This window comes from Bolinopsis microptera, chromosome 8 (assembly GCF_026151205.1).
Source record: "Bolinopsis microptera isolate Bmic1 chromosome 8, MBARI_Bmic_1.0, whole genome shotgun sequence".
NCBI lineage: Eukaryota > Metazoa > Ctenophora > Tentaculata > Lobata > Bolinopsidae > Bolinopsis > Bolinopsis microptera.
Window position 1 is genome coordinate 452290 of NC_087079.1, and position 26774 is coordinate 479063.

General features: G+C 42.0%; 1 protein-coding gene across 2 annotated transcripts; it reads right to left on the reverse strand.

Moving 5' to 3' along the window:
• Positions 1-25435, reverse strand: LOC134819122 (uncharacterized). Of its 2 annotated transcripts, XM_063828895.1 has the most exons (12): positions 25336-25435; positions 25042-25170; positions 24513-24617; positions 24208-24323; positions 23966-24039; positions 23633-23775; positions 23295-23414; positions 22448-22585; positions 15552-15670; positions 14312-14339; positions 7713-7783; positions 1-1491 (listed from the first exon to the last, which is right to left on the reverse strand). In XM_063828895.1, exons 1-12 carry the CDS (start codon positions 25379-25381, stop codon positions 1420-1422), a joined length of 1161 nt encoding a protein of 386 aa, XP_063684965.1. In that variant the 5' UTR covers positions 25382-25435; the 3' UTR covers positions 1-1419. The 2 variants fall into 2 exon arrangements, with proteins under 2 accessions (XP_063684965.1, XP_063684964.1); XM_063828894.1 differs by lacking the exon at positions 7713-7783.
• Between the last annotated feature and the right edge of the window lie 1339 nt (positions 25436-26774).

The window sequence follows — 26774 nt, forward strand, 5'->3', positions numbered from 1 at the left end:
TTATGATCAAAGCAATTTAATTTGCTTCGTCGATCCGATCTTTAAATATCGCAACTAACAGTAATATTAAAATACTCTAAACTTCTCCGGTCATTTCTTAAGGGAAATATGAGGTTAATTCCTTAAAAATAGCTGGTTAGAGTTTTAATTAAGCGCAAAATCTCATATCTGACTGAAAATCAGATTTTTTAATAACCAGAGACAAACTTGTTATATATGTGCCAATCCAATAAATCCTATAAATAAAACGTACACATACGATTCTGTCAATATGAGATGAACGGGAAAATTAAAAGCCTCACTATGTGAAAATGGCCGTCAGAAATAACCGAAAGATTAGAAATCTCAACTTTGGAATATTTTTAATTCTTGAAATAACCCCATTGAAAATCTAAATATAGAATAGAAACTAAGTTTACTGATTTAATATCAAGTAAGATAAAATTCTAAAAGATAATACATAACAATGATTTAAAGCAACATTAAAATTTTTAATTTTTAGGGTATATTTTGTTTTCATTGGCAATCAAAAAATAAATCGCCATTAATCTGAAACATCTCTGAGAACATTTTGGTAAAACAGCAATTTAGTGGTCATATCATTTTAATTAATAAAAATCTACCGAACGAAAGAAACTTTACGGTTGTATATTATCCGCGGACTTCTGAGCTTCTGATAAAAATATCAGCCAACAAATTACTCTTGAAAAGTGACGACTTTTCTTAATGAAATATAAATTAATGGCGCATCCTATTGATGACCACGTCTTATTAAACTAATTAACCAAGATAACCGTACCTAACACGCATACTGTTATCAGAGGGCATTACACTAAACACCACTCAGTCAGGCTCACAAGGGGTCGCCAGGTTTCACAGAGTTTGAAATATCTTACCAGATCAGATCTCAGCACATAAGAAGGAAGCAAACTAAAAGACACATCCTTATCCGAACTTTTAAACAATCAAACAAAAAAAGCTCTGTACAATGGAAATGATTACAGATCAGCTTTCAGTTGGTTAAAACCAATGAGCTGTCAGACATGGGCCGAACCTTAACGTCCCTGGTGGAAACGTCAGTTAATTCCCGAGCTACCCCCTCACTCTCAGTTTGTTCTCTACTCTCAGTATGTGCGGGGTGTGTACCACCCTTCCCACTATCCACCTCCCTTACGTCATCATCACTACCAAAGTTTAAGTTCTCTTCTAGAGAAGATGTCTGTTGACGATCCTGCCCTAGAGAAGATGTCTGTTGACGATGTTGCATAACGGTGGCTATCCTCTCGTCCCCCTGCTGCACAATCTGGACCGGTTCGTCCTCAAAGTGAGGCCCCTCATCAGGCCCCTCATCCGGTGAGGGAGGGTTGTGAGAGGGGGGCTTGAGCGCGGAGGAGGGTGTCAGGTATTGGTTGCCTTCTGTTAGATTATTTGGGATGATTGTTTGCTGACCTCCCCCCCGTTTATGGGCGTGGCTCCTCCCTTGGTTTTCACCTGCAGTTACAAAACTTTTATAATTATATGTCGACTCAACTCAATAACATACATGTATTAACTGATTTATCTCAATTCTTATTCAACCATTTAGGAGAAATAATAAAGTTTTTTAAATCACATGGGAGGAAAAATAAAATGTTGGTTGTACTACTAGTTGAGTAACATGCAATATTAGAATGAAAACAACAATGTTTAGAAGGAGTACAGCCAGCTATAATAATAAGCAATCATTCCTGAGGAGTCAAGTGAACTTCTGCGCACGTGCACTTCTGCACACGTACACTTCTGCGCACGTGCAGATTTGTTTTAAGCTTGCAACCATGCCGAATATTTGACAGCTTCAGCAAAAATTCACCTCATAACTATGAAAATCTTCAGAGAAATTTAGATTTGATTATATTCATTTTGATGTACAGATATAGGAAAGGACGATCAACAATAAAAAAGCAGATAACTGATCTAACGTCCTAATCAAAAAGATCTACTCTTATTTTTTCTTTTAAGATCACTCTGTACTTAGTAACTGATATATTTAATTGTCCAATCAGTATTAACAATAATCAGTATTAAAAATTACTTGAAAATTAAATTAAGAGGGAATTAAACATATAAGCAATGATATCGTATAAATATTGTTTCTTTGAATACTGCTTGACATCTATAATGACTACTATAATGATCAATATTATATGCCAACTTACCAGTACCATAATAACGAGGGATACGGATTACAGCTGTGTACAAGATATTATCATTAGATAAAGGTCATGATTCTCTCTCCCTCCCTCTCCCTCTCTTATCTTACCTGATGATTATATCAAACACCAAATAAGTTCAGGTAACACACACACAGTGCGCATCCTCTACTAACAGTATCTTGCAGCAAGCCCCACTACTAGCCTCACTGCTCTCAGCTGGTTAGTTACTGGTGTACAGTGTTTAGAGGATTGGAGAGAGAGAGAGAGAGAGAGAGAGAGAGAGAGAGAGAGAGAGAGAGAGAGAGAGAGAGAGAGAGAGAGAGAGAGAGAGAGAGAGAGAGAGAGAGAGAGAGAGAGAGAGAGAGAGAGAGAGAGAGAGAGAGAGAGAGAGAGAGAGAGAGAGAGAGAGAGAGAGAGAGAGAGAGAGAGAGAGAGAGAGAGAGAGAGAGAGAGAGAGAGAGAGAGAGAGAGAGAGAGAGAGAGAGAGAGAGAGAGAGAGAGAGAGAGAGAGAGAGAGAGAGAGAGAGAGAGAGAGAGAGAGAGAGAGAGAGAGAGAGAGAGAGAGAGAGAGAGAGAGAGAGAGAGAGAGAGAGAGAGAGAGAGAGAGAGAGAGAGAGAGAGAGAGAGAGAGAGAGAGAGAGAGAGAGAGAGAGAGAGAGAGAGAGAGAGAGAGAGGAGAGAGAGAGAGAGAGAGAGAGAGAGAGAGAGAGAGAGAGAGAGAGAGAGAGAGAGAGAGAGAGAGAGAGAGAGAGAGAGAGAGAGAGAGAGAGAGAGAGAGAGAGAGAGAGAGAGAGAGAGAGAGAGAGAGAGAGAGAGAGAGAGAGAGAGAGAGAGAGAGAGAGAGAGAGAGAGAGAGAGAGAGAGAGAGAGAGAGAGGAGAGAGAGAGAGAGAGAGAGAGAGAGAGAGAGAGAGAGAGAGAGAGAGAGAGAGAGAGAGAGAGAGAGAGAGAGAGAGAGAGAGCTATAGGAAACGCGGTGGGAGCGCGTGTACAATGTGCACGTGCACTTTACTGTATGTGCACGTGCACTTTACTGTATGTGCACGTGTGCTCCAAATATTCCCACCTATATGGTGATATATTTGTTTTCTGAACACGGTCCCTACTGGTGTAGTAACAGTAGTATAACGGTGTGTAGGTATATTATAAGAGTTAATGAAACATATGGGAGATGGTAAGATTATACAGCAGGAGTGGGGGAGACTTGAAATCACTGAGAATAGAGATGTCAGCAGACAGCAACATGACATTCATTCTGCCCAAAACAAATACAACCTGTACATTGTGATGTTTAACAAATACACAGGATGAGCAGATAAGATAAGTATTATGAAGTATTTGTAGACCACAAATATGTGTTAGACTCATAGCTTTCTGAAGAACAATGATCTTATGTTGAGGGAAATAGTTACCAATAGTTACCAATAGTTACCAATAGTTACCAATAGTTACCAATAGTTACCAATAGTTACCAATAGTTACCAATAGTTACCAATAGTTACCAATAGTTACCAATAGTTACCAATAGTTACCAATAGTTACCAATAGTATGGTAAGTAATGAAAGAAATTCAAGATTAAGATAGAGGGAACAACTAAAATGCACATTATGCGTGAGTTATTTTATATTCTGCCTCGCTCTATAGGGGGAGCTGTATTACATCTCCTGCTCTGTGTATAATGAAGCAGGGTAACGATAACCATGGTAAGTGGTAACCATGGTAACGATACATTTATGACAGGGGTAGAGCTGCTATTTGCATAGAGACACCTGAAAAACATTAATCTCACGTGTTCCTTGGTATTATGATAAGATTCAGTGCAATTCATAACGTAACGAGTTGCCAACACTAGAACATGCTAGAGAAGTATTTGAACATTATTTCCAATACAGAAATTAAGTCCTCTGATTGGTTGGTTTTATGCACGTGATGAACGCTCTGATAGCTGATTGGCTGTGTTGCAATATCTCTATTAGTCAGTTTAACTTGATAATATTACTGCTGCTGCAGGCAGCGCCGCTATTAAAACTGCTCGAGACAGCTGTATCCTTCATTTGAACGGTTTGACGTACACCAGAACGTCACACTCAATCAGAGAGCAGTATTCTAGTCACGTGACTGGGGTAAACCAATCAGAGAGGAGCTTGACATTCGATCAAGCGACGTGAGATTAAAATCTCGCTCAAATGCGTGGAAACGGTTATTAAATTGAGAGTGTCCGACAGTATAAAGTATATTTAAAACCGGTGTCTTGCATTACTACTATCCCCAAACATAATGTATCGTTACCAGGTCTGAACAAGGTCTTAGGTCAAGTGAGGGACAGTAATCTAATTAACATTAGTTACTTAGTTACTTAGTTACTTAGTTACTAGCTATAATTAACCTCCTGACTATTATAACTGACTAGATGTCTCTGACAGCCGGCACCGTATTAACTATCTTACTGACCTGGCACCCAGCTTGCTACCTAGCCTGCTAGCTACCTAGCCTGGCACCTAGCCTGCTACCTAGCCTGCTAGCTACCTAGCCTGGCACCCAGCCTGCTACCTAGCCTGCTAGCTACCTAGCCTGGCACCCAGCCTGCTACCTAGTCTGCTAGCTACCTAGCCTGGCACCCAGCCTGCTACCTAGCCTGCTAGCTACCTAGCCTGGCACCCAGCCTGCTACCTAGCCTGCTAGCTACCTAGCCTGGCACCCAGCCTGCTACCTAGCCTGCTAGCTACCTAGCCTGGCACCCAGCCTGCTACCTAGCCTGCTAGCTACCTAGCCTGGCTCCCAGCCTGCTACCTAGCCTGCTAGCTACCTAGCCTGGCACCCAGCCTGCTACCTAGCCTGCTAGCTACCTAGCCTGGCACCCAGCCTGCTACCTAGCCTGCTAGCTACCTAGCCTGGCACCCAGCCTGCTACCTAACCTGCTAGCTACCTAGCCTGGCACCCAGCCTGCTACCTAGCCTGCTAGCTACCTAGCCTGGCACCCAGCTTGCTACCTAGCCTGCTAGCTACCTAGCCTGGCACCCAGCCTGCTACCTAGCCTGCTAGCTACCTAGCCTGGCACCCAGCCTGCTACCTAGCCTGCTAGCTACCTAGCCTGGCACCCAGCCTGCTACCTAACCTGCTAGCTACCTAGCCTGGCACCCAGCCTGCTACCTAGCCTGCTAGCTACCTAGCCTGGCACCCAGCCTGCTACCTAGCCTGCTAGCTACCTAGCCTGGCACCCAGCCTGCTACCTAGCCTGCTAGCTACCTAGCCTGGCACCCAGCCTGCTACCTAGCCTGCTAGCTACCTAGCCTGGCACCCAGCCTGCTACCTAGCCTGCTAGCTACCTAGCCTGGCACCCAGCCTGCTACCTAGCCTGCTAGCTACCTAGCCTGGCACCCAGCCTGCTACCTAGCCTGCTAGCTACCTAGCCTGCTACCTTGCCTGCTAGCTACCTAGCCTGGCACCCAGCCTGGCACCCAGCCTGCTAGCTACCTAGCCTGGCACCCAGCCTGCTACCCAGCCTGCTAGCTACCTAGCCTGGCACCCAGCTTGCTACCTAGCCTGCTAGCTACCTAGCCTGGCACCCAGCTTGCTACCTAGCCTGCTAGCTACCTAGCCTGGCACCCAGCCTGCTACCTAACCTGCTAGCTACCTAGCCTGGCACCCAGCCTGCTACCTAGCCTGCTAGCTACCTAGCCTGGCACCCAGCCTGCTACCTAGCCTGCTAGCTACCTAGCCTGGCACCCAGCCTGCTACCTAGCCTGCTAGCTACCTAGCCTGGCACCCAGCCTGCTACCTAGCCTGCTAGCTACCTAGCCTGGCACCCAGCCTGCTACCTAGCCTGCTAGCTACCTAGCCTGGCTCCCAGCCTGCTACCTAGCCTGCTAGCTACCTAGCCTGGCACCCAGCCTGCTACCTAGCCTGCTAGCTACCTAGCCTGGCACCCAGCCTGCTACCTAGCCTGCTAGCTACCTAGCCTGGCACCCAGCCTGCTACCTAGCCTGCTAGCTACCTAGCCTGGCACCCAGCCTGCTACCTAGCCTGCTAGCTACCTAGCCTGGCACCCAGCCTGCTACCTAGCCTGCTAGCTACCTAGCCTGGCACCCAGCCTGCTACCTAGCCTGCTAGCTACCTAGCCTGGCACCCAGCCTGCTACCTAGCCTGCTAGCTACCTAGCCTGGCACCCAGCCTGCTACCTAGCCTGCTAAGAACTTGCTTACAATTTGCTTAAAACGTGCTCTTTACTAGAGATATAAGGGTCGTATTTACCAACCTTTAGATCATACTTAAACAGCAGTTTAACGATGAGGTTGCACTTAAAAAGGAGTTTAAGTGGCAACTCTACAAATGGTATTATATTCACGAAATTCTCTATTAAGTTCAGTTATGTAGCCGGACTAACATCGCCTCCCCACTATTGTGCTACACAGTTCACATGTCCTTCCTCTCTGCAATTAGTTCTATCCTAGTTGATCTGAAGTTAATGACCTGCAACAGTGGTTCTATGAGGTATGCCTATCAGGTGGTACGCTCCTCCAATTAGTGCACACCTGTACAAATAGTGCACACCTGGAGTGAGCTCCAGGTGTGCACTATTTGTACAGGTGTGCACTATTTGTACAGGTGGTGTAAATGATATTAATATCATTCAATCTCCCTTTTAACACATCACTGGATTCACTGTAATAAGCAAAACCTTCCAATTATTACGACACAATAGCTTATTTTGGGAAATACGAGAACTATAATAAGTGACGATATGTTAAAGGGGGGGGGGGGGGGGGGGGGGGGGTTGGGGTGTCCCCGGGGGGGGGGGGGGGGGGGGTCACACCTCTTGAAGAAGGCTCTCTGACATTGGTTTACACTAAACTTATAGCTGTATGAGGGGCTTGTTATTATACACGGGGCTTGAGTCAGGACAAGCTGCGCTACCAAGTATTCAGTCTGATAATAAAAACTGAGTGTTTAGAAAAGTTACTGCTATTTTAATTAATCATCTGCAATATTTAATTTACATGTAATTAAGTAACTGGGGAGATATACACACAGTTACAGGTCCTATCTAGTAGTATCTGCAGGTCCCTAATACAATAATAGAAGCGCAATGTTCACTGTACACCCTGTATATAATACTGTATATTAGCAGTATAAGACAATACAGTGAGTAGCGTGTAATATACTGTCCCGGTAACAGGGCAGTGTAAGAGAGAGGGACTGAGTGTACTTCTGCTGAAAAACAACAAAGGACAAGAAAAGTGTTTTATTTACAGATTATATTCAAACTTTGCACTGAATTTTGAGCCATCATGCAGGTTGCATAGTTGAAGAATGAAATACCTCAGCTTTAGCGGGGATCGTTCATGCAATAAGAAGAACTGACAGGCAGGATTCTTTAAGTATATTTTCAGACTTTGATAAAGCCGTAAAAGTGGAATCTAGAGACCCAGCGATAAAAGGAAAATGTAATTAATTAATCAGTATATTCAACTAGTCAACATTTAGTTGATCGCCTTATCAGTCCTAGAGTACTATTAAAACCTTTAAGTTGAATTTCTCGTCAGATGCACACCGGTTCTCCTTTACTATGGAAACTTGCGGTACAAATTTAGCTGAAACAGTGAAGTGTGTACAATTAGTGACTCAGCGCTTCAAGAGAACATATGTTAAACATTGAATAACTTATTTGTGCTATTTTACATTACATAAGATAGGTGGGGCTTTAACAATTTAGCGAATAGTCTTCATAACAATTAACCTGAAGCTAGCAGAAAATTCAGCATTAATGTTGGGACAATGACAGTGATGAAGATGTGGAATTGTGTGAGGTTACTAGGGTGATGTTAGAGGTTACTATGGTTACTATGGTTACTAGGGTGATGTTAGAGGTTACTATGGTTAATATGGTTACTAGGGTGATGTTAGAGGTTAATATGGTTACTATGGTTACTAGGATTACTATGGTTACTAGGGTGTTGTAGCTGGACATGATGTTGAAAGACTAATTTTGATTAGAAAACGTCCTCAAAATGAACAGTAAAACGTTTTATTATAACAGATCTTTGTAATGCAATATTTACAGTTCTTTTATCTCCGCTGTCAAAAGTTTGTACATTATATGCTGATTGCCTGATTGAGTTAATATTTCAACATATTATATTAACAATGACCCCAGGTGTAGGAATCAAATAGTGAATACCGCAGACTATAGAGACACAGAGCATTGGTCTGTGTCCATTACATATTCTACACTTGGCTATTAACCGTGTCTGAAAAGCCATTTTCAGACACAGCTGGTATCTAGTAGTCCTGTCTGATAACTAGGCACTACAGTGTGTGACAGTTGACTCCTCGGACCAATCAAAACCCAGCATTCACACCACGTGACGCTTTCTCCTCCAATCAGAATGAAATACAGAGTTTCAGCGCGGTTCTACTACCGTGTTCCACCGTGAGTCCAATGGGGGCGGGGACAGTAAGCTTGTTAACGAGGCATATATATACATATCACCGGAGACTCGCGGGCGGAACAAAATATTGCACGCGCACGCGCGTGCAATATTTCATATGTCCCCGAGGGCGCTAGCCCGAGGAGGACATATTTTCGTATAGCACGGAGGGCCCATCGGGCCCGAGTGCTATACGATTTTTCCGCCCGCAGGTCGAGGTGATGTGGATTATATCCACCAGCGGGCGTATTACAGTTAATATATAATTTTATAAATAAACAATGGAGCTTGTATAAAAGTCAACTCTAGAAAAGGTCGCCACTAATTGTTGTAACCATGGTAACACGTCACGTGTTCAATGTAAGCCAATCATAAAGGGCTGTGTCGTATATAGGGGCTGAAACTACAATAAACAGAAACTACACTTATAATTAGCTCACTGTACGATTATTGCAATTGAATTCATCGTTAATGAAATTGAATTAAACCGGTTTCAACTATAGTTCTAAGTAACTTGTAAGTTGTTGTCTTATGGAATTTCACATGGAGACGATACAGAAACTGAAAATATTTTAGAGAACTCCGGGCTATATTGCTACTGGTCAAATTAAATGTCACTTGTTAGCGGGCTATATCATGAGCGGGCTGTAGAGATATCGGGCCCTTTGACAGCGGGCTGGTGAGAGCCCGCTATGCGAAAAAGCGCACGCTGGTGGATATACAATGCTGTTCGATCGTAAAGTGCTCTATATTCAATATTCTCGAGAATAAAGACAAAAGGGACCTATAGTACATTATTAGCCTCGGTCTGTACTCTCATGTTGAATACCTAAAACTATCTTGTAGCGATGTAGCCAGAAAATAGTTAGTGGGTGTGGATTTTGTTAATTCAGAATAGCTCAAGGGGCATTAAAACATGAAACATACATTGTGATAAATTGAGATGTGATTATAGAGGGTGATGTAGTTGTATCCTCTTTGTTCGGTAGTGGATCCTGTTGTTTTAATCCGGCTAGCTGTGGTAATATTATAACCGTACACTAAGAATAATAAAAGACGGTGAGCTTCAAAGGTAATCTTACTCTTCTTGAAGTTTTCTAAATAATTGAACTCCGTGTTTTCTATTGTTTTCACTTTCAGTTTTAGCAATGGCTAATGAGTAAAGGTATTTACAAATGATGTGAGATGTCCCCTAGTTCACACCTCACACACCACTCCTCACCAGATATAACGAGGACTCCTCAGCTAGCAAGCCTGTCCCGCACGACACAGTGTACCACTAACCTGGAAGTGTGTCCTAGTAACCGTCAACTAACCTAGTTATCATCAGTCTACTTCCTTATATGGGCATCATGATTGCCTTATATGGTCATAACACCGCCGCGCCACACGGAGTTGAGAACAAGTAATTGTGTATCGTGTTACTTTATTGTCGACCAGTTCAAACCACATTGTTCAGGTTCCTTCAGCTAATATTAATATGTCATGGTTTGATACGACAGAGAAGAGATTTAATGCTTACTTCAGAACTTAGAGCAAAGCTGGATAGTTTAGATATTGGCTTATCAATAAGTTTACATATTTAACCTTTCTAACAGAAGTAAAAGCGCCTTTACTAGTATGACCGCTCTAAAAGCCACATAATACAAATTAAATAGGTAACCATGGCAACACTTGCCGTTAATATGACCGCACTGCAATCTGTTGGTTGCCACGTGATGGAACGGGAAGTGCAACATGAAGCTACCACCAAGTGGGGACTTCCATGAGGTCCCGTCCACCTTAAATACACTACAAATATAAATAAAAGGTTTAATTCAAGCCACATCACTAGTATTAACTTACCGTTTCACCAATTATATTCTGAGACTCTGAACTCATTATATTTGTGAGACGATCAGACGATGTATGTAATGAAGCTACAACTATAGATCGGTGTTGATATTATATATAGCCTGTTGCTAGGCAACTACAATTTCATTTGACTCCCATGGAGCAGATAAAGTTTTTAAATCTCTTAATGTTCCGTTTAAAGAGGTACGGCTAGACAAGACATCCTGCTCTTACTACTAAAGCTACCACCAGCTATTTAGAAGATATCGCTACATTTTATAAGTTCCTTCATAATACTGCAACAGTAGCTTTAGATTGTTGGTAATCCAGGAGTGATGGAGTTTGGCGATGATCCCCTGCACAACTGGTTATATATGAAGACTTGTGTCCCACATGTAATTACACACTGTGTCCCACACTGTGTCCCACATGTAATTACACACTGTGTCCCACATGTAATTACACACTGATTGGGGACCAGCTTTTGGTACACTGGTTAATGTTTACTATAATATTAAAGTATTACAATTACATAAAATTAGATAAATATAAATTCCCTTTGCTTAGGACGTACCAAAATATCCAAAAATGAAACGATGCACCTTAGCACACAACACAATACATAAACAACTGGCAGTGTTCCCTCAGAAAAGAGCCCTATAGATAAACCTGGCCTGGGTGAGACCTGCATTGCGATTGCTATTCAGCGATGTGTGCTCTACAAGTCATCACATACCTGAGTTACAATCACGGTTAAACGTTCCTCGTTATCGGCCGAAATCAACAAATACACGCCGAAATCAACAAATACACGCCGAAATCAACAAATACACGCCGAAATCAACAAATACACGCAACAGCCATAGATAAGAGCCTTATAGTACACTTAAATCAAAGTAATATGGATATCAAAAACACTATATGTTACATCTTGACCTTATCTACACTTAAAATCTTGCCGTCTCTGATATAATGATACTTTGTTGGCTGAGCAGCAATCATTTCCTTCATTTTTACAACAAGTTTCTGGTGAGCTGCTTTCTCCTCCCTATTTCTGTCAGGTGTGATGTACCATGTGTGGTACGCTACATAATTAGATTTCTTCAGATTTCTTGCTCGAGCAAGAACCATTTTGACTGATTCCGTGCAAGCCAATGTCACTTTTAACGGTCTTGGTTTACCACTATCTGCAGGTTTTTTAATCCCGATCAAACTTGCTGCCACCACTTGAGGATCACACCCCGATGATTCCCAAATTTCGGTAATCACTTCTTCTGCCACTATATGTGGATCACTGCCGTAATTCTCTGGCACACCGTAAACAATGAAATTCTTACTGCGGACGTCATCTTCAACTACAGTTTTCACAGCTGTCTTTATACTGTCAATCGACGGAGCACTGGTAGTTGTTTCACAGTTCTCCTTCACGATGTCGCACCATGTTTTTTTCATCTCAGTTTGTACAGTTTGCTGGACAGAGTCGAGCTCTTTCTGTTGCTGTTTGATAAGATCCTTCTGATAGTTAAGCTGCTCTGATTTCAGTCTGTCTATCGTACTGGCCGCATATTTACATAGTTCAATATTGCCTGTCATCAATTTAGAAAGTTTTTCGACAGCATTAGCCAAGGGGTCTTTCGTAATGGCCATTAATCTCGAATGATTCAGCTCTGTAACGGTTTGAGTTTTCGAGAGTTTCAAAATGTCATACAACGCCACTGATAACTCTTTTTCGAGTCTGTTCAAATTTTCCACAGTGAAGTCCATTGTACAAAGCAAAGGCAAGCTGAGTAGCTGGCGTGTCGATGTAAAGATAAAACAACTGATGTAAAGATAAAACAACTGTGTCCCACATGTTATTACACACCGTGTCCCACATGTTATTACACACTGTGTCCCACATGTAATTACACACCGTGTCCCACATGTAATTACACACCGTGTCCCACATGTTATTACACACTGTGTCCCACATGTAATTACACACCGTGTCCCACATGTAATTACACACCGTGTCCCACATGTTATTACACACTGTGTCCCACATGTTATTACACACTGTGTCCCACATGTTATTACACACTGTGTCCCACATGTAATTACACACCGTGTCCCACATGTAATTACACACCGTGTCCCACATGTTATTACACACTGTGTCCCACATGTTATTACACACTGTGTCCCACATGTTATTACACACTGTGTCCCACATGTTATTACACACTGTGTCCCACATGTTATTACACACTGTGTCCCACATGTTATTACACACTGTGTCCCACATGTTATTACACACTGTGTCCCACATGTTATTACACACTGTGTCCCACATGTTATTACACACTGTGTCCCACATGTTATTACACACTGTGTCCCACATGTTATTACACACTGTGTCCCACATGTTATTACACACTGTGTCCCACATGTTATTACACACTGTGTCCCACATGTAATTACACACTGTGTCCCACATGTTATTACACACTGTGTCCCACATGTTATTACACACTGTGTCCCACATGTTATTACACACTGTGTCCCACATGTTATTACACACTGTGTCCCACATGTTATTACACACTGTGTCCCACATGTTATTACACACTGTGTCCCACATGTTATTACACACTGTGTCCCACATGTTATTACACACTGTGTCCCACATGTTATTACACACTGTGTCCCACATGTTATTACACACTGTGTCCCACATGTAATTACACACTGTGTCCCACATGTAATTACACACTGTGTCCCACATGTTATTACACACTGTGTCCCACATGTTATTACACACTGTGTCCCACATGTTATTACACACTGTGTCCCACATGTTATTACACACTGTGTCCCACATGTTATTACACACTGTGTCCCACATGTAATTACACACTGTGTCCCACATGTAATTACACACTGTGTCCCACATGTTATTACACACTGTGTCCCACATGTTATTACACACTGTGTCCCACATGTTATTACACACAGTAGACCGACACTATCAGTATACACCACATGATATCAGGCGGGCAATCTAGCCGGAAAATGCTGAATAACAATCATATTACAGAAATTCTTCCCAATATGCGTACACAATGTGGCCGTCTAACACAGGGTCGTAGTACCCACACTAGTACACCAGCTAAAATACACCCGTCTGATCTGGTAATGGTGTGAACTCAGCATAGAGATGATTATGAAACTACTCCAATATGTTGTATTATTATTAGTATGTTCACGTGGCTAACCAAGTGCTAACACCAGGTAACCTAGGTAACCACATAATAATAATAGTTAGGTTACCTACGTAACCACCTCTAAATAATTACAGCTCTTGAAAATACGTAACTTTAACACTGATCCACTTCTATTCACTTCTATTCACCGAGTACAGCAATGTCTGGCTCAATAGGCAACTATAAAAGTATAAAGTACATTTAATGAAACTGGAAATGATCACGTGATCTTATTGTGAGAACATTTTCCTTCCGTGAAATGTGCTAAGCAACTGGAATCGGAGGTGGTATTTTGCTACTTAATTAAGTACGTTCAACATTTTAACTTCTTGACAATTATTAATACTTTGGAATAGAAGCTAAAAGAGGGAATGACTTTTTGTAAGACGTATTGAATTGTGAAAATAATGAGACATTGGGTTAAATGTGATTTTATTAATATGTTGCAACACTGAATAGCTTGGGCATCAGTCAATACGACACAAACTACTAACTTTGCTCCCGCCCAAATAACCTCTCACACTCCCAATTTAACCTAAATTTAACCATTAGTTTAGTAGTTTGTGTCACATAATGTGGGTTGTTGATGTTTGGGGGGCAGCGATGTTTATCTTACCTGCAGGACCAGACTTAGTGACATGAACCTGGGGAAACAGAGTTTTAGAGTTCACTTTTAGAGTTCACTTTAGAGTTCACCTTAGAGTTCACCTTAGAGTTCACTTTAGAGTTCACTTTAGAGTTCACTTTAGAGTTCACTTTAGAGTTCACTTTAGAGTTCACTTTAGAGTTCACTTTAGAGTTCACTTTAGAGTTCACTTTAGAGTTCACTTTAGAGTTCACTTTTAGAGTTCACGTTACCCCAATGTTAGTAGCAGTAATAGTTACCCCAATGTTAGCAGTAGTAATAGTTACCCCAATATACCCCATATTACCCCAACATTACCCCAATATACCCTCTATATACAACTATTTACTATTTACTATTTACGCAACTATTTACATCGTCACAATGAGCACACGGTTCTACAGTTTCCTTTCTTTACTACAAGGTTTTCTCTAATTCCAATAGATGCTGATTTGATGTAACACGGTTTATTTCAGCACATATACAGGGCTTTAAGGGCTCTTTGGCACACATATGTTAACTGCTGAGTTTAGTCAAGACTATAATGGATCTAATGGCTCAAAGATGAGCTGGAATACCGCTACAACCTGGAGATAACAACCAGTAGTACTATCAGAGTTATCATTTATCAATTAAGTAATAAACAAAGTTCCTCTAGAATATCATATCATAACACAATAACTCAGTGTGTTTTATACTTTAAAAGTATTTATTATTTAATGACCGTCAATTATAGTGGACAGAAATAACATGCTTGTTATTAACATTGAACTTGCGTTTTGTCGATTTGGTTTCAGTCTCAATAATCAATAAAGAACATACTGCTTACTAATTTATCGTTTTTGGTGCTAAGGTATTAAAGTGTAATAATATAAAGAAAAGAAATGTTGCTGCACAGTGCACACTGCACACACAGCACAGTGCACACACAATGCACATACAGTATAGTGCACAATGCACACACAGCACAGTGCACAGTGCACACACGGTGCACACACAGCACGAAAATGCTTATATCCTTATTAAATAAATCAGCGAGAGTTTTAAACACAAACAGCTGAACGTCATAATGACGTCGTCATTACTTGTATAACAAATACTTAGTCAACGGAGCAAATTTAAGGATGAGTTAGCCAATTCAAACGTTAATAATTAGCCAATTCAAACTTTAATTAGCTAATTCAAACCTTAATTAGCTTATTCAAACGTAAATTAGATAATTTATAATTACCTTGGGAAGAACTGATCGTTTTTCCTCGTAGCTCTTGTAGCACATTAGTATGGTCAGAAGACACAACATAACGAAGATCACCAGAGGTAGAATTAGTTTAGATGAGGAGAACTCCAACTCTGAAATTAATTCGTTAAGTAATTGGAAGTTAATTGGTTAATTGGAAGTTAATTGGTGAATTGAGTTGGAGTTGAGAGAATATTCATTATCCCCACTGATATCAAGCCTGGTTCGGGCTGGTTGGTTGCAGTGAAACTAGCTGCCTCATCAGACAAACTCTTCTGCTTGTAAGATTACGCAGAGAAGTAGCACACGGTATCACGTGACAGAAATAACCCATTAAGCTAACAGTATTGACTATTGACCAATCAGAGCCCAGAATCAAGATCACGTGTTAATCTCTCCCTCGTCTATAGTAATATTTAAACATTCCTCAGTGAAACTACCAGTTTTGATTACAAAATTGTTGAAATAAAACATCCGTTCTTTAATTCCCATGTAAGAAAAGCGCACAAAGAAAAAGGACGTGTATAAAGAGATTATTAATGGCACTGAATGACGAGTGTGTCTGAGTGGGCAGGTGGTACAGTGTGGTACAGTGTGGTACAGTGGTACAGTGTGTCCTAAAATAGAGGAGATCACTTTCTCAGCAGCTTTACTTACTGCTAAAGACTATATTCCTAGCTTTATGTTAACAGGTAATGAGAGGATGGAAACACATTCGTCCTAATATAATGAGAACAAGGTAGTAATCCCCCTATTATAGGTTGCTGGAATGTTCCCTTCTGTTTGATTGGCGGCTGGAGAATTCTCCTTACATTTGATTGGTTAAACTTAGGAGATGAAAGGAAAATGGCACCTGTCACAAAGCAGATGAGTTTCAAATAATGAAGAAATAAAGACATGTTACAGGTAGTTGCAGGTAGGTAATTAATATCACAACACGTAATGTAACAGGTAGGTAGATTACTGTAGTTAGACTTACAGCTGCTATAATATATATATAATACAGCAACCAATCAGATCACTCCATCAGGGATGATATTTGGAATCTTTTCTCATTTTTCCTCGTCGACAAGTGACCAAGCTCAGTAAGTGTACCGATTCATAACGATACTAGAAACTTCTGAGGTTAACAAGTTATCGTTCTGTATCATTAAATATAGGAAACTGAAGACCTTATAGTCTTCCGTAAGGGCTGCAATCACCTTTGGATTGCAGGTTGCAAGCTTATGTTTTTTATACCATGTCGAGGCAGAAAAGGTGCAGGAAAGCACCTACCCCACGATGGCATCTAATACTACTATTATAATACAGTATGTTATCTGCAAAGCAACAGCTCTCAAATATAAAACATGGCGGAGCTATTAAGGCCAACGCATGTCCAGTGACTTTCGGCCAACCCTGTAGTTATATGATATTATAGTTTGCAGGAATTGTAGCTTATCATAGAAACAATATGTTGAATATATTGTTGTAAAGAAAAAGAACTTCTATGCGGGTAATTCTAGATTTATACATTACGAATCGTCAGGAAAGTCAGTGTAAGACATTAACATTGTAAGTTATCTGTTGTGTCGAATTCAACAATCGTGTCAGGCAACGCTATATACTACGCCGTTGTATAGTCCAACCTGAGACTGCCTAAAGTCTGCAAATTTTGCCCATTCCCTAACATAGCAACATTGCACACTTCATTATCCCTCTGTAACAGATATGATAGCATTATCACAGTGGATAATATACATTTATTACTCTTATCATTATTTAAAGGTAAGTAGTATTAGTTATGTTATGGGGGGGGGGGGGGGGGGGGGGGGTGTCATGTCCGTCTATGTCCGCCTATGTCCTGTCCTTTTTGGATTCTATGAGACAACAGACGTGTTTTTTGGGACATTGGCGGACACGGACGGACATTGGCGGACTCGGACGGACATTGGCGGACTCGGACGGACATTGGCGGACTCGGACGGACATTGGCGGACCCGGACGGACATTGGCGGACTTGGATGGACATTAGCGGACATTGGTGGACATTAGCAGACAAACATTTTGAGGACTGAAGAGTACTGAAGAGTACTGAAGAGTACTGAGGAGGATGGCTGAGAAGGATGGCTGAGTAGGATGGCTGAGGAGGATGACTGAGGAGGATGACTGAGGAGGATGACTGAGAGGGAGGAGAAGGATCAGGAAGACCCAGGAGGAGGAGGAGGAGGAGGACCCAGAAGGAGGATCTAGGAGGAGGAGGAGGAGGAGGAGGAGAACTGAGGAGGATGACTCAGGAGGAGGATGACTCAGGAGGAGGACTGAGGAGGACTGAGAAGGAGGAGGACTGAGGAGGATGGCTGAGGAGGATGGCTGAGGAGGATGGCTGAGAGGGAGGAGGAGGAGGAAGAGGAAGAAGAGGACTGAGGAGGAGGAGGAGAAGGACTGAGCAGGAGAAGGAGGACCCAGAAGGAGGAGGACCCAGGAGGAGGACCCAGGAAAAGGCCCCAGGAGGAGGAGGAGGAGGAGAACTGTTGAGGACTGATGAGGAGGACTGAGGACGAGGAGGAAGAGTAGGAGGAGGACTGAGGAGGGGAGGAGGAAGAGGACTGGGGAGGATCAGGAAGACCCAGGAGGCTGGAGGACCCAGGAGGAGGAGGAGGACCCAGGAGGAGGAGGAGGACTGAGGAGGACTGAGGAGGATGGCTGAGAAGGATGGCTGAGGAGGATGGCTGAGGAGGATGACTGAGGAGGATGACTGAGAGGGAGGAGAAGGATCAGGAAGACCCAGGAGGAGGAGGAGGAGGAGGACCCAGAAGGAGGACCTAGGAGGAAGAGGAGGAGGAGGAGGAGGAGATTTCAGGAGGATGACTGAGGAGGAGGAGGACTCAGGAGGATGACTGAGGAGGACTGAGAAGGAGGAGGACTGAGGAGGATGGCTGAGGAGGATGGCTGAAGAGGATGGCTGAGGAGGATGGCTGAGAGGGAGGAGGAGGAGGAAGAGGAAGAAGAGGACTGAGGAGGAGGAGGAGAAGGACTGAGGAGGAGAAGGAGGACCCAGGAGGAGGAGGACCCAGGAGGAGGACCCAGGAAAAGGCCCCAGGAGGAGGAGGAGGACTGGGGAGGAGGAGAACTGTTGAGGACTGATGAGGAGGACTGAGGACGAAGAGGAAGAGTAGGAGGAGGACTGAGGAGGGGAGGAGGAAGAGGACTGGGGAGGATCAGGAAGACCCAGGAGGCTGGAGGACCCAGGAGGAGGAGGAGGAGGAGGACCCAGGAGGAGGAGGAGGACTGAGGAGGATGGCTGAGAAGGATGGCTGAGGAGGATGGCTGAGGAGGATGACTGAGGAGGATGACTGAGAGGGAGGAGAAGGATCAGGAAAACCCAGGAGGAGGAGGAGGAGGACCCAGAAGGAGGACCTAGGAGGAGGAGGAGGAGGAGGAGGAGGAGAACTCAGGAGGATGACTGAGGAGGAAAAGGACTCAGGAGGAGGACTGACGAGGACTGAGAAGGAGGAGGACTGAGGAGGATGGCTGAGGAGGATGGCTGAAGAGGATGGCTGAGGAGGATGGCTGAGAGGGAGGAGGAGGAGGAAGAGGAAGAAGAGGACTGAGGAGGAGGAGGAGAAGGACTGAGCAGGAGAAGGAGGACCCAGGAGGAGGAGGACCCAGGAGGAGGAGGACCCAGGAGGAGGAGGACCCAGGAGGAGAACCCAGGAAAAGGCCCCAGGAGGAGGAGGAGGACTGGGGAGGAGGAGAACTGTTGAGGACTGATGAGGAGGACTGAGGACGAGGAGGAAGAGTAGGAGGAGGACTGAGGAGGGGAGGAGGAAGAGGACTGGGGAGGATCAGGAAGACCCAGGAGGCTGGAGGACCCAGGAGGAGGAGGAGGAGGAGGACCCAGGAGGAGGAGGAGGACTGAGGAGGACTGAGGAGGATGGCTGAGAAGGATGGCTGATGAGGATGGCTGAGGAGGATGACTGAGAGGGAGGAGAAGGATCAGGAAGACCCAGGAGGAGGAGGAGGAGGAGGAGGACCCAGAAGGAGGACCTAGGAGGAGGAGGAGGAGGAGGAGGAGAACTCAGGAGGATGACTGAGGAGGAGGAGGACTCAGGAGGAGGACTGACGAGGACTGAGAAGGAGGAGGACTGAGGAGGATGGCTGAGGAGGATGGCTGAAGATGATGGCTGAGGAGGATGGCTGAGAGGGAGGAGGAAGAGGACTGGGGAGGATCAGGAAGACCCAGGAGGCTGGAGGACCCAGGAGGAGGAGGAGGACCTAGGAGGAGGAGGACTGAGGAGGACTGAGGAGGAGGACTGACGATGACTGAGAAGGAGGAGGACTGAGGAGTACTGAGGAGGATGGCTGAGGAGGATGGCTGAGGAGGACGACTGAGGAGGATGACTGAGAGGGAGGAGGAGGAGGACTCAGGAGGAGGACTTAGGAGAAATGAGAAGGAGGACTAAGGAGAACTGAGGAGGAGGAGGAGGAGGACTGAATAGGAGGAGGAGGAGGAGGGGGACTGGGAGAGGACTGGGGAGGAGGACTGATGAGAAGGATGAGGAGGAGGACCCAGGGGGAGGAGGACTGAGGACCGAGGAGGAAGAGGAGGAGGATGAAGAGGAGGAGGAGGACCCAGGAGGAGGAGGACTGAGGAGGATGGCTGAGGAGGATAACTGAGAGGGAAGAGGAGGAGGAGGAGGAGGACTGAGGAGGACTGAGAAGGAGGAGGAGGAGGACTGAGGAGGACTGAGAAGGAGGAGGAGGAGGACTGAATAGGAGGAGGAGGAGGGGGACTGGGGGAGGACTGAGGAGGAGGATGGAGGACTGAGGAGAAGGATGAGGAGGAGGACTGAGGACTGAGGAGGAAGAGGAGGAGGATGAAGAGGAGGAGGAGGACCCAGGAGGAGGACCCAGGAGGAGGACTCAGGAGGAGGAGGACTGGGGAGGAGGAGGACTGTTGAGGACTGATGAGGAGGACTGAGGACGAGGAGGAGGAGTAGGAGGAGGACTGAGGAGGAGAGGAGGAAGAGGACTGAGGAAGATCAGGAAGACCCAGGGGGAGGAGGAGGAAGAGTAGGAGGAGGAAGCATCTAAATGTTATTTCCATTTTTGTCCGTTTTTGTCCGCTCTATTTTTTGTCCGTTTTGAAAATATAGGGTACCGAACGGACAAAAAACATGATCCCCCTATAACAGCAAAAATTGAACATTTTATTTAGCAATTTAGGTGTCCATTAATGTCCGCCTATGTCCGCCTATGTCCGTCTATGTCCGCCTATGTCCGCCTATGTCCGCCTATGTCCGTCTATGTCCGCCTATGTCCTGTCCTTTTTGGATTCTATGAGACAAGCGGACATAGACGGACGTGACACCCCCCCCCCCCCCCCCCCCCCCCCCGTTATGTAACTACCTTAGTTCCCAAAAATTTGTGTGCTATTAAATTGAGCACAATTTATTTGAGCCCGAAAAATTTGGGCAGAAAATTTGAACTCATTTGGGCGACCGAAAATTTGGGCACAAATTCTTCGAAAAATGAACGATTTTCCACTAAAATTTCAGTTAGATATTTGCCTTAGTTCATTATTATTCCTTATTATTCCAGTCATTTTGCTTTCAATTTTAAGCATGTAGGTGGTAGTCTGAGTTGTTTCACATTATAAAATTTACGATCTGCCCAGTAACTACTAAAAAATACAGTGATGATGGCACAGTACAAAATGATAGATATACAATAGTGATATTTAGTCTCTCGATCAGATAGTATATTTAAAAGGGAGGCCAGATGACATAAGGAAAGGCTTTGAGAAGTCGGGTATAACTGATGCTTGTAGATCAGACTTTACGGTGGATGATAATCCATTTGCAGATCTTGTTTAAATCTCTAGCTATCCGTACCTCTAGCCATTTGTTTTATTAGTAGCTGTTAGCTATTCCAGTTATTTCTATTCATTTAAAATATAAGCCTTTTTAATTGGTCAAGCCATGAATGACAGATTAGAAAACTAAAATTTCAAATATTATTTCACTTGGATATGAAGAAAAAGCATCTTTCTATAGATTTCAGGGCCACAGGCCAAATGCCAAAAGTTTGGTTAGCAAAAAATTTAGCAGACGGAAACGATTTATGCAATTAATTTGGTCTGCAAAAAATTTGGGCGAGAGGCCCGCTCAAATTTTTTGTCGCCCAAATTTTTGGGAATTAAGGTATGTTACTTATGTGGTTACATTTTCTGAATAAATGATATTATATAATAACTAGAAAACCCGTGGTCACAGGGAGGACGCTAATAGTATTCTTTGTTAGTAAGTTTAAATCGCGTCAAAAAATATCCTACACAACCGAAGATACAGCCAATTAAAATGTTGGTCGTACTAAACACAGCGTAATATCAACAAAACCGATAAAAATGACGTTAAAACAATCATTGCACGTGCACGTGCGTGTAATAACCCTCGTTACCATGGTAACTACGCAACTTCCTATTTCTCATCTAATTTGCACGTGGGCGGTCGTACAGTGTACAGACAGAAAGAATTCTCTGAATTATATTAGAGATGATGCTTTTCATACATAAGATAATGAGATTGATATAAGAAGTAAGAACTATTGCTCCTAAAACAAGCACTACTACTATTATTATTACTAACTCTCAGCAACCTCCCTGTACAGTGTACAGCCATCTTCAGTCCCAATCTAGTTACTAGTTTCTATCATTCTCTTCCCGACATAAACTTAAATGTTCTTTAAAAATCATATTTTCAGCGAGACAACGGCTTATCACTGTAATGCAGGATTATACAAATACTTATAACTGTTGCTTTTATCTTAAATAAACAGATCCCACAAATATTGATGAAGTGACAATTGACATGTAGTCCCCCCCCCCCCCCCTCTGTAAGTATACTTACGGAGACAGTTGCCACACTGGCTACAGTAGTTAGCTATAGTATCAGTCTCTACATCAGCACACTTCTTCCTCTCGTCCAAGTAGCTTTTACACCATGCAGTGTCTTTTGAACACTGTCCATTACCTTCCATGAAATCTCCTGAACATATTCCTTATTTTACTTACGTAACAAGATGGTAATAACTAAAAACATTTGATATATAATTATAGTAATTTCCAAAGCTAGTGGTTGATGCAGACTATAATACATTACCAAGAAGGACAAGTGGGTAGACACAGGACTAATTTGTATGATATTATTGTGAAAAAGGACCTATTTAAGAGAGAAAATGAAGATGATTTTACCAACTTAGTGAACTTAGCAAGAGATAGAGTAGGATGGAGGAGTTTATTTACTTTGAGACATATTGAACGAATGAGTCTTCGTAAGCGTAAATAGGCCAGCACTTTGCTGAGCCTCTTTAGGTGCTCTTTTGTTTATAAATGTTATTATATAAGAAGGACAATGAGTCATTAATGGATCATCAGGTGATATACTTAAATTATTATAAGTTCAGTTATTGTTCTGGTTAGAAAGAAGGTTTCAAAAGAACGTGTGACTTATGATGAGTGACTACATTTACACAGACTTAAACACACGATAACAGCGTGTTTGCTGCTTACTATACTCAAGAGAAGAAATAGGGAGTGCTGCTTGGTTAACCTGAGCACTTCTTACAATTTACAAGTTTCTATCACATTCTCCACGGATATTGCAACAAATATCTCCGTATTTGTGACTAAATGTTGGGACTAACAGAACATGTTTACACAGCCCCCCCCCCCCCTGTACTCTGTAGTCTGTATACCTGGTTCGTACTGGTAAGTGAAGCACTCCTTACAGTCGTTACTGCACGTAGTGTCATCAATAACTGACACACTGTGACACTTATCCTTCGTCACACATCTCTCCCCCATGTGACACTCATCTGAAATCAGTATAAATATAGAATAAATATTAAATATTAAATATAGAATAAATATTAAATATTAATTATAGAATAAATATTAAATATTAAATATAGAATAAATATTAAATATTAAATATAGAATATTACATGTTTTTCCCTACCATTGCCGAAGGGAACAAGAAGTCGGGAATACTCGTCATCACATCACGTGACCGGAGTGACGTCATTAAACTTACTAGTAGGTCTGATGAGGGCTGACACGGTGTGTTCTACAACTGAGTTATCGCTCAAAGTAAAGGAACATGTTAAGTGAGCTGTCTCCGCTAGGTTTTCTATCTTTAGATTTGTTTGTTGTGAATCGTATTTATATTCCCCTGACCTGTAACAATTATCTTATTATTATTACTAATTATAGCATTGAATAAATTCAAAAGCTGTCATGTGTTGCATCATATCTTACATCTGCAAAATTAACATGGGGTCTGCCCAAATAATTAGTCTTGTGTATTTTTCATATGCAAAGTTAGACGTCTAACCTTAACTTCAAGAAAAATCAAAACTTATTTTACCTGTGAGTATATTTAGTATTAGGTTTATTATCATCCCCATTATCGACCTCTTCGGATTCGCCCACTTTTAAGTCCTGTAAAATCAACCAATCTAAAACATATATTCTAAAAATGTAGTCAGATGACACAAAATAACTTATTAGAGAACTGTACATTGTACACTGATAGCAAATTTAACAGTATAAATTAAATCTTAATTAATTCCTGATCATATTGTTCCTGTTTGAATAATCTCTAATCACCTCCGTTAAACCATTGATAGACCACTTAATTTCAGTAGGTTCGTTCTCCAGCGGATATAAAGCACAAGACACTTCACACCCTACCCGACAGTTACCGCTTGAAACCCCCGCTACATCTGAAATTAACATCTTTTATCTGACTATCCAATAAAAAGATTAAGTTTAATAATCGATAATTAGCAAAGACTTGCATACAATAATTGCAGATGCAATGAAATTCAGTTGCTAATCAAAATAAAGTTAAATGCCACAAAGTGTGCAGTGTGCATAATACTATAAATTAGTATTTGTTAGACTAAACTTACTTATAACACTAATTGTATCAGATGCATGAACGTTATCATTTTTAATGCAATCGACATCTGTGCTTTCAGTTATCTTTTTAATGGTGATACTAGCTCCGTCCACAACTGAAGATAAGTAATGGTTAATGTATCTGTCTTGTGCAGAAGTTTCCATCTTAGACAAAAAATGTGGCCACATTCGTTTTATGGGCATCCGATCTATTTCCTAATCCACAGCATTTCATATAACTTATTCCAACTCATTTCCATTTCTCAGTCCTATGTGCAAGTTCTAATTAGCGATTTTTTGTCAGCAACGACACGCACTAACTATTTTATTCATACAGACGCGAATTCGGTCACTACTCTGGCAAATCAAAATATAACCTTGATTTCTAACCCTCGATAATACTTTTTTGAGGCTTCACCTCAAAAACCATGGACCAGGAAAAAATTGTATACAAAAAAACCGTATCCATTAACAAAGAAATTAATTAATTAATTAAGAAAAGCCATGAACAATAATCACTAATTAAAGCAATTTAAGTACCATGTTCAGCAGTAGGTGCTTTTCTATTCACGGTCCATGTGCCTTCCTCTGAGCAGATGACAGTCACAGCACTTCCATATGGTACTGTTTTATACGGTTTAATAGAACTTATTGTCAGAACACTGTAACCTGAGCATTAGAAATTACTTCAAACTGTTAAATCTCTTTACAAAAGAATCAATAAAAGAAAAATGCAATCAAAACATGGTTGTGCCATTCAATCCTAAAATCAAGACACCATGAACCATTTAGTGAAAGTATTAATAAAATTACTCTTGCATAAGAGGAAATTACCTTTAGAAAAGATAATAAATAGCAGAAGAAGGGAGATTTGAACCATGATCTGTTCATAATGCCGTGCAGGTCTCTACACCATCCCTTAAGATAATTAAAATTTAGTCTTGCCACTTATCTGTTATGAATTATTATCATAAATATGTAAAATGATATGGTTGTCCTTATCATTCCCTGCTTGGGATTCCAAAATGGTAACTTTGCAGCTATTAACCAGAAAAAGGGCCATCTCCACTTTCAACTTGAAAGCAATATACACTATATACAGTAAAACCCCGATATACCGCAGTTTGGGAGAAAGAAAACATCTGCGGTAAATTGGGACCTGCGGTAAATCTGGGTTTTGTTTGTTTAAATTATGCATGCTAAGCCCTATTTAGGGGAAGGAAACGCGGGTTTGCGGTAAATCATGTTATATGTACATGGATAACTGACAATCATTTGTAAAGGAAAACAACCTCTAGTAAAACTCCTGTGCGAGAAGATATGTTGTGCAACAATTATGGGCTAATTCTAAATAAACCTTGGGAGAAAGTCAGAGGAATTGAAGTAGGAGTTGTGAGTTTTCTTAAAAAATACCCAGTGCGCCATGCACTTTGTGAGCATTTGTTTCATTCTTCTCAACCGAGTGAAGTTTTTTTTGGTCCACTTGATTGTTGATAATTAATTAATGTTGGTGGGGAAATATTTATTATATATTTTTTCACACAGTGCGATGATAGTTTGTAGACATGTGTGATGATGTGATGTCATAAATTTTACTTTACTTTACTTTACTTTACTTATCAATTAAAATTTATTCAACAAAATATAAAGTCACTCAGATCAAGTGTTGCATTTGGCAGTGCACAATACACAGGTAACCGAAAGAAGTAACCTAGCAAGCAGGGTGAGGACAGGCTGTCTCTTCAGTTTCATCAATAATAGCATTTATGAAGGAGCAATTGGTGAAATTAGAACTGTTTTGATAAGAGGGCCCTTGGGCAATGAATAAGGGGTTTACTGGAAGTTAGACAAGCTGAAAGTTTCTCAAAAAATCATCTTGTGATCTAGTTTTCACAGCAATATTCAAGCATAGGATACCTTGTAAAGCTTATTGACGGTATTGAACCATTTCGAAAATGGCCTAACCAAATGTCGAAATGCTGAAATAGCTCAAATTCTAAATGCCAAAATAATTTCACAATTTGAAGCAATCGCGTTATAAAAATACTGTTTTAGCTATCAAGAAAGGCAGTAAGTCACACAAAACGTGACAATTTAGCACGTTATCCCAGAACCTTCCCTGAGAAAAGGCATTAAGTCCATTTGTACAGGCAGTAAGTCCATTTGTATGCAGCCTTCTCTGAGGGAACCTTTTCTGTTCCCTGCAAAAAGGCAGTAAGTCCAGACTTTATTTGCAGTTTTTATTGGTTTTGGCCTATAACTTTCACAGTTTT

Excerpts from the sequence above, each read along its gene's own strand:
- LOC134819122 (XM_063828894.1), bottom strand. The coding sequence starts at position 25,381 with ATGGTTCAAATCTCCCTTCTTCTGCTATTTATTATCTTTTCTAAAG. Across the intron at positions 24,618-25,041 it reads AGCACCTACTGCTGAACATG|TTGTGGACGGAGCTAGTATC; the intron begins GTACTTAAATTG and ends ACTTATCTTCAG. Across the intron at positions 24,040-24,207 it reads CTATCAATGGTTTAACGGAG|GACTTAAAAGTGGGCGAATC; the intron begins GTGATTAGAGAT and ends TTGATTTTACAG.